Source organism: Pelodiscus sinensis, chromosome Z (assembly GCF_052426305.1).
Source record: "Pelodiscus sinensis isolate ZL-2025 chromosome Z, ASM5242630v1, whole genome shotgun sequence".
Taxonomy (NCBI): domain Eukaryota; kingdom Metazoa; phylum Chordata; order Testudines; family Trionychidae; genus Pelodiscus; species Pelodiscus sinensis.
Window position 1 is genome coordinate 1755540 of NC_143085.1, and position 14196 is coordinate 1769735.

The following is a 14196-nucleotide window of genomic DNA, read 5'->3' on the forward strand; positions in this document are numbered from 1 at the left end:
GCTCAGGATTGGGGGCAAGCGGCCAGGAGAGATTTCTAGCGTTAAGGACGCCCCGGGACTGGAAGAGGGGGGCACAGTCAAGGAGACAAGGAGGGTGGGGTAGGGACGGACGCAACCGCGGGAACTCAGAGCGCTCTCTGCTGGCTGGCTGGCGTTACTGTTCTTCCGGCCGTGCCAGCCCGGCCCTGGGACAGGGAGCCCTGCAGAATCCAGGGTGCCAGGAAGAACCCCCCGATTCTGGGACAGCCGTTCGGGGTGTCCTCGGGGTGTCCGTGAGGAGGGGACGCCAGAGTCACCGTTCAGAGCAGGAACGCCTAAATTCACGCCGTCTCGGGTGCGGGAAATGGAGACCCCCAGGGAGGGCAGGAAACACAACTAAGAAGCGGCGGCATAAACCGTTGTCCGATAAAACAGGGGGGAGAGTCGGACGCTTTGGTGATCAGGAGACGGCTGGGGGGAGCGGATTTGAGAGCCACCTACAACTCCCGGAAGGGGGGTCCCCGAGAGGCCGGTCTCGGTGGGGGCAGAGGGCAGAACGAGGCGCAAAGGTCTCGCGTCTCAGTGGGGCGAGGTCGGAGACGAGGACGAACGATTTCCCGGGGAGGGCGGGGAAGCACTGGGACGGGTAGGGTGGAATCGCCATCCCTAGAGATTTGGGTTGGGGGGATGGAGCCAGGGTTGACGCACGATGCCTCCTGAGGGCTCTTCCCCCCCTCCCTGAATCGTGTTAGCGCCAGAGCCACCAGCGGATACTTTCTTGGGGCTGCACCCGGTGACTTGCGGAACTCCTCGCCGCAGGATATGGTGACGGCCAGGACTTTAACAGAGCGCCGGCTGCTGGGAGCCCCGTTCCCTGAGCCAAAGTGCCAACTTTCTCCAACTCCCGTGTTCTCGCCCTCCTAGGTGGGTGATGCTCGCACGACCCACGGGGGGGGCTGGTCACTACAATGCGTGGGTGCACGGGGGTCCATGCTTTTTAGCTGCCACCCAGAGAAGGAAAGGAAGGCACATTTGACACGCCCCGGGGCCGCACACCCGGCTTCGGGACCTACCACCGTCCCGTGGGGCCCCCGGCCCGGAGAAACGGGCCGTCCGCCGACAGAGCGAGGACCGCGCCCTTCTCTCCGCGGCAGGGTGGGCCTCCCGCCACAGAGAAAGGATCTGGCGTGGGGTGCCGCACTGCTGACTCAAAACAGGACTTCCGAGGTGCCCCGGTTCCTCTTCGGCTGCCTATTTAAAACTGACCAAATTTCGTGACCCTGCAGAGGAACTCTGGTGGGGCTTCAAGGAACTGATTCGAAGAATTCGCCCGGAGCATCATTTCCTCTGCGAGACCCAGCTGCCGGCGTCCTTCTCTCTTTCGTTTTTTTTTTTTTTTCCCCCTTCCCCTCTGTCACTCTGGGCCACCTCCTGCGGTAGGTGTTGGCTAATCCGGCTATTAAAGAAGACGCGGTTCCCCATTTCGGGGCCATTCGCGACGGAAGACAGCGGCGCGCGTCAGAGCCGGCGGCGCCGGACGCGCGTCTCGCCGAGCATGCGGTGGCGAGTGGAGACGCTGGGTTTGCTCCTAGGTAGGTGCCGAGCTTTTCGGCCCTTCGGCCAATGGCTCGCCGGCGCGGCCGTTCGGGCACGGCCCCCCGCGCCGGCTCGTCTTTCGCGGGGGGGGGGGAAGGGAGGGACGGGCGGCGCGGCGTTCGGTGGAGGAGGATGTGAGTCACCCCGAAGCAGCAACGGAACGGAGCCAGCCGCCTGACATCCACCGTCTTGCTGACTCTCCTAACCTGGTCTGCTCGGCACCGGGGTGGGTGGGAACGGCTCTTGTACGGGAAATCAGTCAAACGAAGAGTGAAAATCGGTACTTTGCTGTCGGAAACCGTTGGCTGTCGGGGTCTGTGTGCCAAATCTTTTGAAAGCGAGAGCTGGCCGTTTTGGGGACTTCCAGGGGGGGGTTTGGCTCCGCTTGGGCTGCTTTTGGCCTCGGAGTTGTTGGCAACGACCAACCCAAGCGGTGTCTGAACCCGAGATGCCGGTGGGAACGGTTCTGGAGCCTTTCGGAGGTTCTCCAGATGTTCCCGGGCAGCTGTAGGTTTTGGTTTGACCGACACACGGACAGTCTGGTGCCAGAGGGAGCTCAGACCATGCAGGGCACCTTCGTGGGCTGTGCAACTTTGTGTTATTAAAACACACAACAATGCTGCTCCCAAAGCGTGCTCGGTATTTCGGGGGGCTACCGCTCGTTCTTGCGAGGGGAAAGAGCGAGGCAACGTTGGCCTTCTTAGCAGCTGAGTTAGCTGGCCTGCACGGCTAGCCGGGAGGAAAGCGTCTAGACTACGAATCTAGAAACCCAAGCGGTTCTTCATGAGCTGGGTGGGGGAGGTCATGAGCGATCAGCGTTGAAGAGCAGGTTGTGTAGACATCTACCAGGGATGGTCTGGATGGGGCTTGGTCCTGCCGGAAGGGCAGGAGACTGGACTTGATGACCTCTCAAGGTCCCTTCCAGTTCTATGATTCTGTAGACATCTACCAGGGATGGTCCAGACGGTGATTGGTCCTGCCGGAAGGGTAGGAGACTGGACTTGATGATCTCTCAAGATCCCTTCCAGTTCTATGATTCTGTAGACATCTACCAGGGATGGTCGAGACGGTGCTGGGTCCTGCCGTAAGGGCAAGAGACTGGACTTGATGACCTCTCAAGGTCCTTTCCAGTTCTATGATTCTGTAGACATCTACCAGGGATGGTCGAGACGGTGCTGGGTCCTGCCGTAAGGGCAGGAGACTGGACTTGATGACCTCTCAAGATCCCTTCCAGTTCTATGATTCTGTAGACATCTACCAGGGATGGTCCAGACAGTGCTTGGTCCTGCCGTGAGGGCAGGGGACTGGATTTGGTGACCTCTCAAGGTCCCTTCCAGTTCTATGATTCTGTAGACATCTACCAGGGATGGTCCAGACGGTGCTTGGTCCTGCCGTGAGGGCAGGGGACTGGATTTGGTGACCTCTCAAGGTCCCTTCCAGTTCTATGATTCTGTAGACATCTACCAGGGATGGTCCAGACGGTGCTTGGTCCTGCCGTGAGGGCAGGGGACTGGATTTGGTGACCTCTCAAGGTCCCTTCCAGTTCTATGATTCTGTAGACATCTACCAGGGATGGTCCAGACGGTGCTTGGTCCTGCCGTAAGGGCAGGAGACTGGACTTGGTGACCTCTCAAGGTCCCTTCCAGTTCTATGATTCTGTAGACATCTACCAGGGATGGTCCAGACGGTGCTTGGTCCTGCCGTAAGGGCAGGAGACTGGACTTGGTGACCTCTCAAGGTCCCTTCCAGTTCTATGATTCTGTAGACATCTACCAGGGATGGTCCAGACGGTGCTTGGTCCTGCCGTGAGGGCAGGGGACTGGATTTGGTGACCTCTCAAGGTCCCTTCCAGTTCTATGATTCTGTAGACATCTACCAGGGATGGTCGAGACGGTGCTGGGTCCTGCCGTAAGGGCAGGAGACTGGACTTGATGACCTCTCAAGGTCCCTTCCAGTTCTATGATTCTGTAGACATCTACCAGGGATGGTCGAGACGGTGCTGGGTCCTGCCATAAGGGCAGGGGATTGGACTTGATGACCTCTCAAGGTCCTTTCCAGTTCTATGATTCTGTAGACATCTACCAGGGATGGTCCAGACGGTGCTTGGTCCTGCTGTGAAGGCAGGGGACTTGGCTTGATGCCCTCTTGAGGTCCTTTCCAATTCTAGGATCCTAGGATTTTCCAACGGCCGCCTTCTGGTGGCTATCCTTTGTCCAACCCTTTCTGACTCCCGTAGCCGGAAGAAAGGGCACCTCAGGTAGTGTTGGAGCACGGGGCTGGAAGGCACTCGGGGTCACCTTTTCCACCCCCCCGCCTGTTTAAGACCATGTTCCCTTCAAGACCCAGTTGACTCCCATCTTGTCCTGGCTGCCAAGAGGGTGGACGTTGAATAACCAAGGAACGTCCAGAGAACGTTTCTTCTCTTCCGAAATCTTTTCGGAAGCGGAGAGGCGCTTTTTCGGCATCCCCGTCAACCTCGTTTGACGAGGAAGAAGGGACGTTCCGAAAAAGGGTCTTTTCCCCCAATTTGGAAATGTCGGAAAAGCCTCTTCTGAAAAAAGAAGCGGAAAAAGCGACACCATTTGCGGTTCCCAATTGGCGCCGCTTTTTCCGGAAGAGAAAAGGGGGCTGCTTTTTCCGTGTAGATATAACCTCACTCCTTTGTCCTCTTTTTCCCCCCTCTCTCTTTTTCCTCCTTCTCTCTCTCTTTTTTCTTTTTTTCTCTCCCACGGGGAAGGGGGTTGTCCATGACATTTTAATTCCTCGACAAGGGCTCCGGATGCTCGACAATTGGGAACCGCCGGTTTCTAAATCGTCCCTGATAGGCGTCTGTCCAACCTACCCTTGGATATCTCCAGTGACGGCGATTCCGCAACCTCCCTCGGCAATTTAGTCCAGAGTTTCACCACCCGGACGGGTAGGAAGGCCCCCAAACCGGGCTAACGTCTCTCGGTTCCCCCCGCCCGCCATCTGCAGCAGGTGACGCTTTTCCGAATGTCCGGCCTCAACTTCCCTCGCTACGCCCGTTGCTTCTCGTCCCGGCGTCAGAGGCCGACGGGAACACGTTTTCGCCTTCCTCCTTGCGACGCCTTTTTCGAGACTTGAAAACAGGAGCAAACGGCCGACCGAGGGCCACGGGGGGGGGGGGGAGCCGAGAAAGAGGTGACCTGCGTGCTCACACCCGTGCCACACGTTTTTGCTCTTCCGAACTCTTTTCGGAAGCGGAGAGGCGCTTTTCCGGCATCCCCGTCAGCCTCGTCGGACGAGGAAGAAGGGACGTTCCGAAAAAGGGGTTTTTTCTCCCCCCGATTTGGAAAAGTCGGAAAAGCCTCTTCTGAAAAAAGAAGCGGAAAAAGCGACACCGTTTGATGGCTGCGGTTTGCTTCCCGCCGGCCGGATAGAGGATTAATCCGGGGGTCCCCTTACGGGAGACCCCAGAAGCACAACGGGGCTGTTTCCTGCCTCGCGAGGAGGGCTAGAAACCTCTTGAAGGGACTTTGAAACTGGTAGACTCCAGGGGCAGACCTTTCGGGGCAGGGGCGGTGGTGACTCAGTTTCCCCACTCCACTTTTTCCTTCCCACCTCCCTTGCTGCCGCTGCTGCTTCTCCTACGCCGCTGCGTGGGGCTTTCTCTCCGCCTCCCACCTTTCTCCCGGCCGCCAATCCGGGTTCCCGTATCTCGCTCCCGTATCCGGGTTCCCGTATCTCGCTCCCGTATCCGGGTTCCCGTTTCTCGCTCCCGTATCCGGGTTCCCGTATCTCGCTGACGCTTTCCTGTTCCTTTCTAGCGGTGACGCAGGGGCTCGTCCTCCAAACCCCGGCCCCCCTCCGCGGATGCCCCCCGGACCCCCTGGGGAAAATCAGCGCCAAGATCCGGCACATGGACGCGCAAGCCAAGGAGCTGTTCGCACTCTACGTAAGCGCCGGCTCTTCCACCGAACTCCGCGCGCCGCCAACGGGCTCCGCAGGTGTGGGGCGGGCGGCGGAGCCACGCCGGTGACCGCAGAAAAGGGGACAGCCCCGCGGACGCGCCGATGGAAACCGAGGCTGGGTAGCTTGCGGCGTGGGGGGAGCCGCATCCGGACCCCCCCGGCTGCATCTGGCCGTTCGGTATTTGAATCCTGCTGTCCCCAAAAAGCCGGGGACCCGGAAAAGCCACGTGATAGTCAGGCGGACCGGGCGGGAGCCCCGTGACTCGCCGGAGGCGCGTGGGCGGGCCGGGGGGGGGGGGGGGTAGCCCGGCTGACACGTCCACCTCGCCGGCAGCGAGTCGTTTTCGTTCAGGGCCGCGGCCCCGTGGGAGGGAATTCACACCCGGGTGACTCAGCGAGCCAAGGCATGCTGGGCCGTGTTCGGAGACTCTCACCGGGGCGGGGGAGTCGTTTCTGCGCCGGCCACGCCAAGAATTTGCTCCGGGGTCAACTCTCCCCTGAGTGGCGTGGAGGAGGGGCAGGATATGGGGTAGAAGGGGGCTCGGGGGAGTGTGAGATCGGGAAGGGCGCTTGGGGGAAGGAGGCAGAGGATTGGGGTCCGGGAGGGGCAGGAGATTGGGGGGTGGGGCAGAGGTGCAGGTGGGGCAGCAGAGCGTTGGAGGGGCTGGGGTGACAGGTTCTGAGCCGGATCCTGCCCCACGGAGCTTGGGGGTCACGCCCTCAGCCAGTCTCCCATTCCCCTGCCGGCGGGTCGCACGCTGACGGAGACTCTCCTCCCCAGAAGTAGCTGCATTTTCACCCGCGCTGGTCCTACCCGCAATTCAAGCCTGGAGCTAGGACCCATCATGTCGGGGGTGGAGCCCGGGTGTTGTCATCCGCTCGCTCAGCGGGCCGGTGCCCGGTGCCGTGCCTCAGTTTCCCCACCTATAAAACGGCGGCGATCGTCTCCGCCCGTTTCTGTCGGTGGGCGTGGCAAGCCCAGAGCTAGGACCCACCACGTCAGGGGGTGGAGCTCGGGCGTTGTCATCTGCTCGCTCAGCGGGCCCGTGCCTGGTGCCGTGCCTCAGTTTCCCCACCTATAAAACGGCGGCGACCCCACAGCGGCCTAGGAGACCCCACAGCCACCTAGCCAACCCCACAGCGGCCTAGGAGACCCCACAGCCACCTAGCCAACCCCTAAGTGGCCTAGCCGATCCCACAGCGACCTAGCTAACCCCAGAGTGGCCTAGCCAACCTCTCGGTAGACTGGCCAGCCCCACAAGTGCCCTAGCCATCTCCACAGAGGCCTGGCCGACCCCACAAATGGCTTAGCTCGCTCCGCAGCTGCCTAGCCGACCCCTTAGCAGCCTAGCTGACCCCACAGAGGCCGAGCCGACCCCTTAGCAGCCTAGCCGACCCCACAGAGGCTGAGCCGACCCCTTAGCAGCCTAGCTGACGCCACAGAGGCCGAGCTGACCCCTTAGCAGCCTAGCCAACCCCACAGAGGCTGAGCCGACCCCTTAGCAGCCTAGCCGACCCCTCAGAGGCCAAGCTGACCCCTTAGCAGCCTAGCCGACCCCACAGAGGCCAAGCCGACCCCTTAGCAGCCTAGCCGACCCCACAGAGGCCTAGCCGACCCCTTAGTAGCCTAGCCGACCCCACAGAGGCCTAGCCGACCCCTTAGCAGCCTAGCCGACCCCACAGAGGCCTAGCCGACCCCTTAGCAGCCTAGCCGACCCCTCAGAGGCCTAGCCGACCCCTTAGCAGCCTAGCCGACCCCACAGAGGCCTAGCCGACCCCACAGAGGCCTAGCCGACCCCTTAGCAGCCTAGCCGACCCCTCAGAGGCCTAGCCGACCCCACAGAGGCATAGCCGACCCCTTAGCAGCCTAGCCGACCCCTCAGAGGCCAAGCTGACCCCTTAGCAGCCTAGCCAACCCCACAGAGGCCTAGCCGACCCCACAGAGGCCAAGCCGACCCCTTAGCAGCCTAGCCGACCCCACAGAGGCCAAGCCGACCCCACAGAGGCCTAGCCGACCCCACAGAGGCCTAGCCGACCCCTTAGCAGCCTAGCCGACCCCACAGAGGCCCAGCCGACCCCTTAGCAGCCCAGCCGACCCCGCCGCTCTCCCCCGTGGTGGCTGGCCTTGCATCCCGTCTCTTTTGGTTTCCAGATGGCGGAGCAGCGCTTGAACGGGACCGAGTTTTCCCACCTGTGCCACGAGGCCGTCCCCTGGCTCCCCACGGGCCCCGGGCCGGCCCTGCGGCGGGGGGCCCTGCCGGCCTTGGCCCGCACGCTGCAGCGCCTCCGGGGCGCCCTGCAGACCATCGGGGCGCAGCAGCAGGTGCTGAGCGCCCCGGGCGCGGCCCTCCACGAGACACTCTACAGCGCCCAGGCGGCCGTGGGCGGGCTGCTGTCCAACGTCGCCTGCGCCCTCGAGGGGGCCGTGCCCCCCGCCCCGGCGGGACCCGGCGCCCCCAAGCTCTTCCACCAGCGGATCGAGGGCTGTAAGGTGCTGCGGAGCTACAGCCAGTTCCTGGAGGCCCTGGTCAAGCGCTTACAGAGGGCCCCGCGGGCGCTGGCGGCGCGGCGGAAAGGCCGGAGGGGCGCCCGGCGAAACGCGGCGCCTGCCGGCCGCTGAACACGCCGCCGTGGAAACACGAGACTGAACGCCGGGGCTCGGCTCCGCCTGCCGCCGTGGGGCACCGGCGCGCGCCGTGGGGGCGGCTGCCGGGGATCCCGGACCGGCGCGACCGGGGACGGCTGCCGAACACGCCAAGGACTGCCCCCGGGGTCTCTCCCGTCCGGGGGTCCCTCAGCGCGGGGCAGCGACTGCTGGAACTCCCCGCGCAGGATGCGGGAGGAGCGGGGTGGGGCGCCGCCGGAAGCAGCGGTACCGCGGAAATAGCGAATCGGGTGACGGGCAACAGCTCGGGGCAGGGACCGTGTGGACGGCGCCGCCGAGCTAATCGGGGGGCAAAGCGCCCCGTTCTGATTGGCTCAGCGGAGACGCCGATTGTGTTCTGGACTTCACACGTCATTGCCCTCTGAGGAGGTTAATTTCACACAGACAGACAGACACAGACACAAACACACTCCTAGACACAGACACAGACACAAACACAGACACAGACACAAACACAGACACAAACACACTCCCAGACACAGACACAGACACAAACACAGACACAAACACACAGACACAGACACAAACACACTCCCAGACACGGACACACACACAAACACAGAGACAGACACAGACGCACACACGCAAACACACAGACACAGACACTCAGACACAAACACAGGCACACACACATAAACACACACACACAGACACAAACACACTCCCAGACACAGACACAGACACAGACACACACACAAACACAGAGACAGACACAGACGCACACACGCAAACACACAGACACAGACACTCAGACACAAACACAGGCACACACACATAAACACACACACACACAGACACAGACACACGCAAAGACAGACACTCACAGACACAGACAGACACACAGACACATGGACCCACACACAGAAACACACACTCACAGACACAAATCCACACACAGACACACACACAGACACAGACACACACAAACACACTCACAGACACACACACACACACACACAAACACAGAGACAGACTCAGATAGACGCACAAACACACAGAAACACACACTCACAGACACAAATCCACACACAGACACACACACAGACAGACACACAAACACAGAGACAGACTCAGACGCACACGCAGACACAGACACACATAAACACACACAGACACACACACAAACACAGACACAGACACTCCCAGACACAGACACACAGACACACACAGAAACACACACTCACAGACACAAATACACACAGACACAGACAGAAACACACACACACACACAAACACAGAGACAGACTCAGACAGACGCACACACACAAACACAGACACAGACACTCCCAGACACAGACAGACACACAGACACACACAGAAACACACACTCACAGACACAAATACACACAGACACAGACAGAAACACACACACACACACAAACACAGAGACAGACTCAGGCAGACGCACACACACAAACACAGACACAGACACTCCCAGACACAGACAGACACACAGACACACACAGAAACACACACTCACAGACACAAATCCACACACAAACACTGAGACAGACTCAGACAGATGCACACACACACACAGACACAGACACAGACACGCCCAGACACAGACAGACACAGACACATAGACCCACGCACAGAAACACACACTCACAGACCCACACCCAGACCCCCCCAGACCCCCAGACACAAACCCACACACAGACCCGCAAAGTTCCGTGTCTCTTCTGTTTTGTAAACCCATCACGCTACCAAAGCCATCGGCCACGTGTTCATCGTTGCTGTAGTTCGGGGGCCTGTTCGCGCCGCTACCGAAGGGGGTTATCACGTTGACTACAACTCCTCGTTAGCGCCGGCCAATCGAAACCACTACAAAGGTTGCTTGGAAAACCAGCCAGGGCGCTAGGAAAAATTGACAGCCCCGACACAAGGCAACAGCCCTTTTTCCTGGTGTCCGTAGGGATGATTTGGGACTTTATTGTGTGAGATCCTTTACCGTAGCTCGGGGTAGATTTAAATGCACAAAGGTCCAGCGTCTACCTCAATCCGACGCTATTTTCCTCGTTTTTGCCCCCGGGCGGATTTTTATTGCAGCGTCACGCCCGTCCAATCAGATCGGCTCACGAGCTTGCTGTGGGCTAGCCGCACCGACTGAAGTGAGTCAAGGATCCCGACTAAGTCACCGTGCGCTGTGTGCGTCTCTCCTTCCCAACGACGCCGGCACATGACCGCTGCCGACGTTGTGCGAGAGCCCATCCCCACGTCCCCGGCTGGTTTCGCGCCACAGATTCCATGTAGCGCGCGGGCAACCGGTGGAACTCCTCGCTGCAGGATGCGGAGAAGGCCACGCCGTGGACAGGGTTCAAAAAAAAGAGCTCCATCCATCAATGATGGCTGGGAATGGAGTCCGGAGCCTCTGTCAGACGCTGCGAACGGATCGTTTAATGATGACTTATTCTGTTCATTCCCTCTGGCGGGAAACATGGCACATAATGAAATCGATGAGTCTGGGGGCCCCGTTTCTGTTCGACTATCCGGTGCCACAGGACTCCTCGTGGCTTTTGCAGACTCAAACTAACACGGCCACCCCTCGGATACTTAATATAACGAAAAGAGACCTTTGAAACACCCGGCCTGCCTTCCTCTGTAATAATTTATCGATTCAGTATTTATTAGGCACAACGGTTTAATTTAACATAGCTTTGTATCGGCACGATTTATTTAAAAATGTGTGTTTTTTTTAATATATATATATATATATATATATATGTGAATGTTTTTAATATATGTTCAAATATGAACGCAAGAATGTTTTATTTATGGATTGAAATGTGTTTTTCACGGGGACGTGCGCTCTCTGGACCCTGTGTAATTCCGACGTCCCGATTTTTGTATCGCCGACTTGTTCGTTTTGTTGGCAAAGATCTCATTAAAAGTCACGCCCACGGGCGAGGTGGATGATCCGGTTTGGAAAGTAGACCCGTGCCGTTGTGAGGACGGGGAGGGCGAAACTTTTGGGGGGCGTTTTTCTAAGGGGGCAAAGGGGGAGAGGTTTTGGGGGGGAAGTTTTGTGTCCCCGAAAATGCCGCGCTACAGTTTCCAGAGGGAATTTGGCGCGCCGAGAAGCGGTAGCGTGGCTTTTACAGTGACCACGCTCAGATGCTTCAGAGGATCCCGCCAATAAACTCTTTATAGCAATTCCTTCCTGACCCTGCTCACGAAGAGCCCGAACTGTGCCCTGAAGCATGACGATTTTTGTCTCTTCTAAATGTTGCATTCGCAGGAGTGTCGTGAGCCAGACAGGAGAAGTCCTTCTTCCGCTCGGCTCCGCGCTGGTCAGGCCTCCGTGGGAGTCTTGTGTCCGGTTCTGGGCACCGCATTTCAAGGAAGATGTGGAATCTCCATCTCTGGGGATATTTAAGAGCAGGTTGGATAAATGTCTATCAGGGATGGGCTAGACCCGTGGTCCCCAATCTTTCGGGGCTGCCATGCGCCCGGGGGCGGGGCCAATCATGTGCCGGGAACCCGGGGCGGGACCACCCCTACGCCGTGTGCCCAGTGCCGGCACCACCCATGCGCCGCACTCCCGGGGTCGGCCCCATACACCACGTGCCCGGGGCCGGTGCCGCGCACCTAGGGGTGAGGCCACCCATCCGCCGTGTGCCCGGGGCTGGAACAGCCCCATGCGCTTCATGCCCAGGACCGGCGCCACTTCTGTGCCGTGCGTTCAGGAGCCGGCAGAGCCCATGTGCCATGCGTCTGGGGCCGGTGCTGCTCCTGTGCCGTGTGCCTGGGGCGGGGACGCCCGTACGCCGGACACCCAGAAGCCGGCAGCGCCCATGCACCACGTGTCCGGGGGCGGGGACGGGGCCAGCCGGATCACGCGGCGGGTGCATAGAAACGCCACGTTGGGGACAGTACAGGCAGTCCCCGGGTTACGTACAAGATAGGGACTGTAGGTTTGTTCTTAAGTTGAATCTGTATGTAAGTCGGAACTGGTACATACTGTAGGGGAAACATTTCTTGCCAAACATTTTTCCAGAGCTCAATTTTATTCTCCCACACCTCACTTCCCTCAGTCCTTTATTCTCAAGCTCAGGTGTCTGCTGAGAAAAGCCGCTCCGTGTCTCCCTAGTCTGCTGGGGGGACCCGCTAGCTTCGCGTCTCCCTAGTCTGCTGGGGGGGCCCGCTAGCTTCGCGTCTCCCTGGTCTGCTGGGGGGAAGCAGCTAGCGCGGGGTTGTCTCACCCCGTTTGTAAGTAGGGATCCGATGTAAGTCAGATCCATGTAACCCGGGGACTGCCTGTACTGGGTCCTGCCGTGAACGCAGGGGACTTGACTCGACCTCTCGACGTCCCTTCCCGTCCTAGTATCCGGCGAGTCTATGTTTGGGTTCGGGATTGAGCAGCGGGAATCCGAGGTTCCTCGGCGAAAGCAGAAGGCAGCTTCGATGAAGCCCTGCCGAAAATAGCCCCTCCATTAACAAATCCAGTGACAAATGCTCTCTGCTCGCCCACTTCTGCCTTGGCTCTTAGTCACGGCCGGTATCATTATGAGTGGAACAGCCACCCCAGCCCCCAAAAACTGTCACCGGCATTCGGCTCCCAGAGCGAGCGACTGAAAGTTGTCGGCCCAAATTTCTGCCCCTTCAGGGGACTTTTCGCCGCCGGGGCTAGCAAGTGCCAGGAATAGATCAGTGAAACAGATGTGGCCGGGAGAGGAGGGGCGTGTGTCGGAGTTTAATAGTGAAAGTGAGTTAAGATCACCACGACTTAGCAAGAACTCGACAGGAAAGCGCACGCCCGGGGGGGGGGGGGGAGTTGGTGGAGAACGTCCGTTTGAAAAGTGTAACGGACAAACGTTCCTGGAAGCAGCACAGAAGCTGTAGCGGGGCAGAGTTTTCTGCAAAGAAAATCTTTTTCCGAATCTCTCGCTGGGCCCTGGATAAAACTACGGGACGCCCGCATCTTGAAAGTGAATGTGGATACGTGTAAAGTCATGCACATCGGGGAAAAAAACCCCAACTCTACGTACAGTAGGATGGGGGCTAATTTGGCGCCGACAAATCAGGAAAGAGATCTTGGCGTTATCGTGGACAATTCTCGGAAAACGTCCACGCAGTGTGCAGCGGCGGGGAAAAAGGCAAATAGGATGCTAGGAATTATTAGGAAAGGGATAGAAAATAAGACCCAGAATATCTTACTGCCCCTGTATAAAACTATGGGACGCCCACATCTCGAATACTGTAAGAACGACCAAGTCTCGTTTTGCTATAAATTGGGTTTAGTAAGATCAGTCAATGGGCGGGAATAAGAAGGATTGACCCATCGGTTCTGCTTTCGATGTAACAAGAAGGCCTGGACCCCGTCACACCAGCGAGCCCGGTGCCTGTCATTCTGACGCATGGGAAACTGAGGAACACGACCTCCTGCCTGGTACTGTAGGTAGCATACGGGTAACGTGTAAGTGAACTCGGCTTAACGATTGTTTCACAATAGTCTTCTATTACTTGCCAATATCCGGGATACAGTTTGCTATGCAAAATATTGCAAAAAATGCCTCATTTGTCCTTTTTCTGGCTGTCTCGGGAATGTTTCTCTTATCGAAATTTGGGATTGTCAAGGCCAGATGAATGTAGAAGTCTGCAAAAGTACCCCCAAACCTTCTCTTTCCAGGCTTTGGCATAAAACGTCCCCCCAACATCTTAAACACCTAGATTTTGGGGATCAAAATCCGCTGCCACCACCCAAGTAATGGTGAGAAAGTCAGAGACGAGAGTAAACGCAGGACACAAACATGATCCAATATTAGGCGAATTAAAAAAAAAAAAAAAAAGCACTTCACAGCCTCCTCCAGCGAGGAGTTCCACAGGTTGACTGCGCGCGGCGGGACGAAAACCTTCTTTTGGTTTGCTTTCAACCTGCTGCCCGGTTGGTTCATTATCATCACGATACTCCTGCGACGCCCCCTTCCTAGCCAGCCCCGCCCCCCTCCCGGCAAGCCCCGCCTCCCTCACAGATGGCCCCGCCCCCTCCCGGCCTGTCCCTCCCTCTCTCAAGTGTGTCTG

The 14196-nt window shown here is 58.6% G+C and overlaps 1 protein-coding gene across 1 annotated transcript; it reads left to right on the forward strand.

Annotated features, from left to right (window-relative positions):
• Nucleotides 1-1260: 1260 nt before the first annotated feature.
• Nucleotides 1261-9457, forward strand: LOC142825191 (uncharacterized). The gene is made up of 3 exons (XM_075916991.2): nt 1261-1571; nt 5364-5491; nt 7660-9457. Exons 1-3 carry the CDS (start codon nt 1535-1537, stop codon nt 8125-8127), a joined length of 633 nt encoding a protein of 210 aa, XP_075773106.2. The 5' UTR covers nt 1261-1534; the 3' UTR covers nt 8128-9457.
• The last annotated feature ends 4739 nt before the right edge of the window (nt 9458-14196 follow it).

What these genes read in the sequence shown, in the direction of transcription:
- LOC142825191 (XM_075916991.2), top strand. Translation starts at nt 1,535, where the DNA reads ATGCGGTGGCGAGTGGAGACGCTGGGTTTGCTCCTAG. An exon ending in GACGCTGGGTTTGCTCCTAG is followed by an intron (nt 1,572 to 5,363) that starts GTAGGTGCCGAG and finishes GTTCCTTTCTAG; the next exon opens with CGGTGACGCAGGGGCTCGTC. An exon ending in AGGAGCTGTTCGCACTCTAC is followed by an intron (nt 5,492 to 7,659) that starts GTAAGCGCCGGC and finishes TTTGGTTTCCAG; the next exon opens with ATGGCGGAGCAGCGCTTGAA.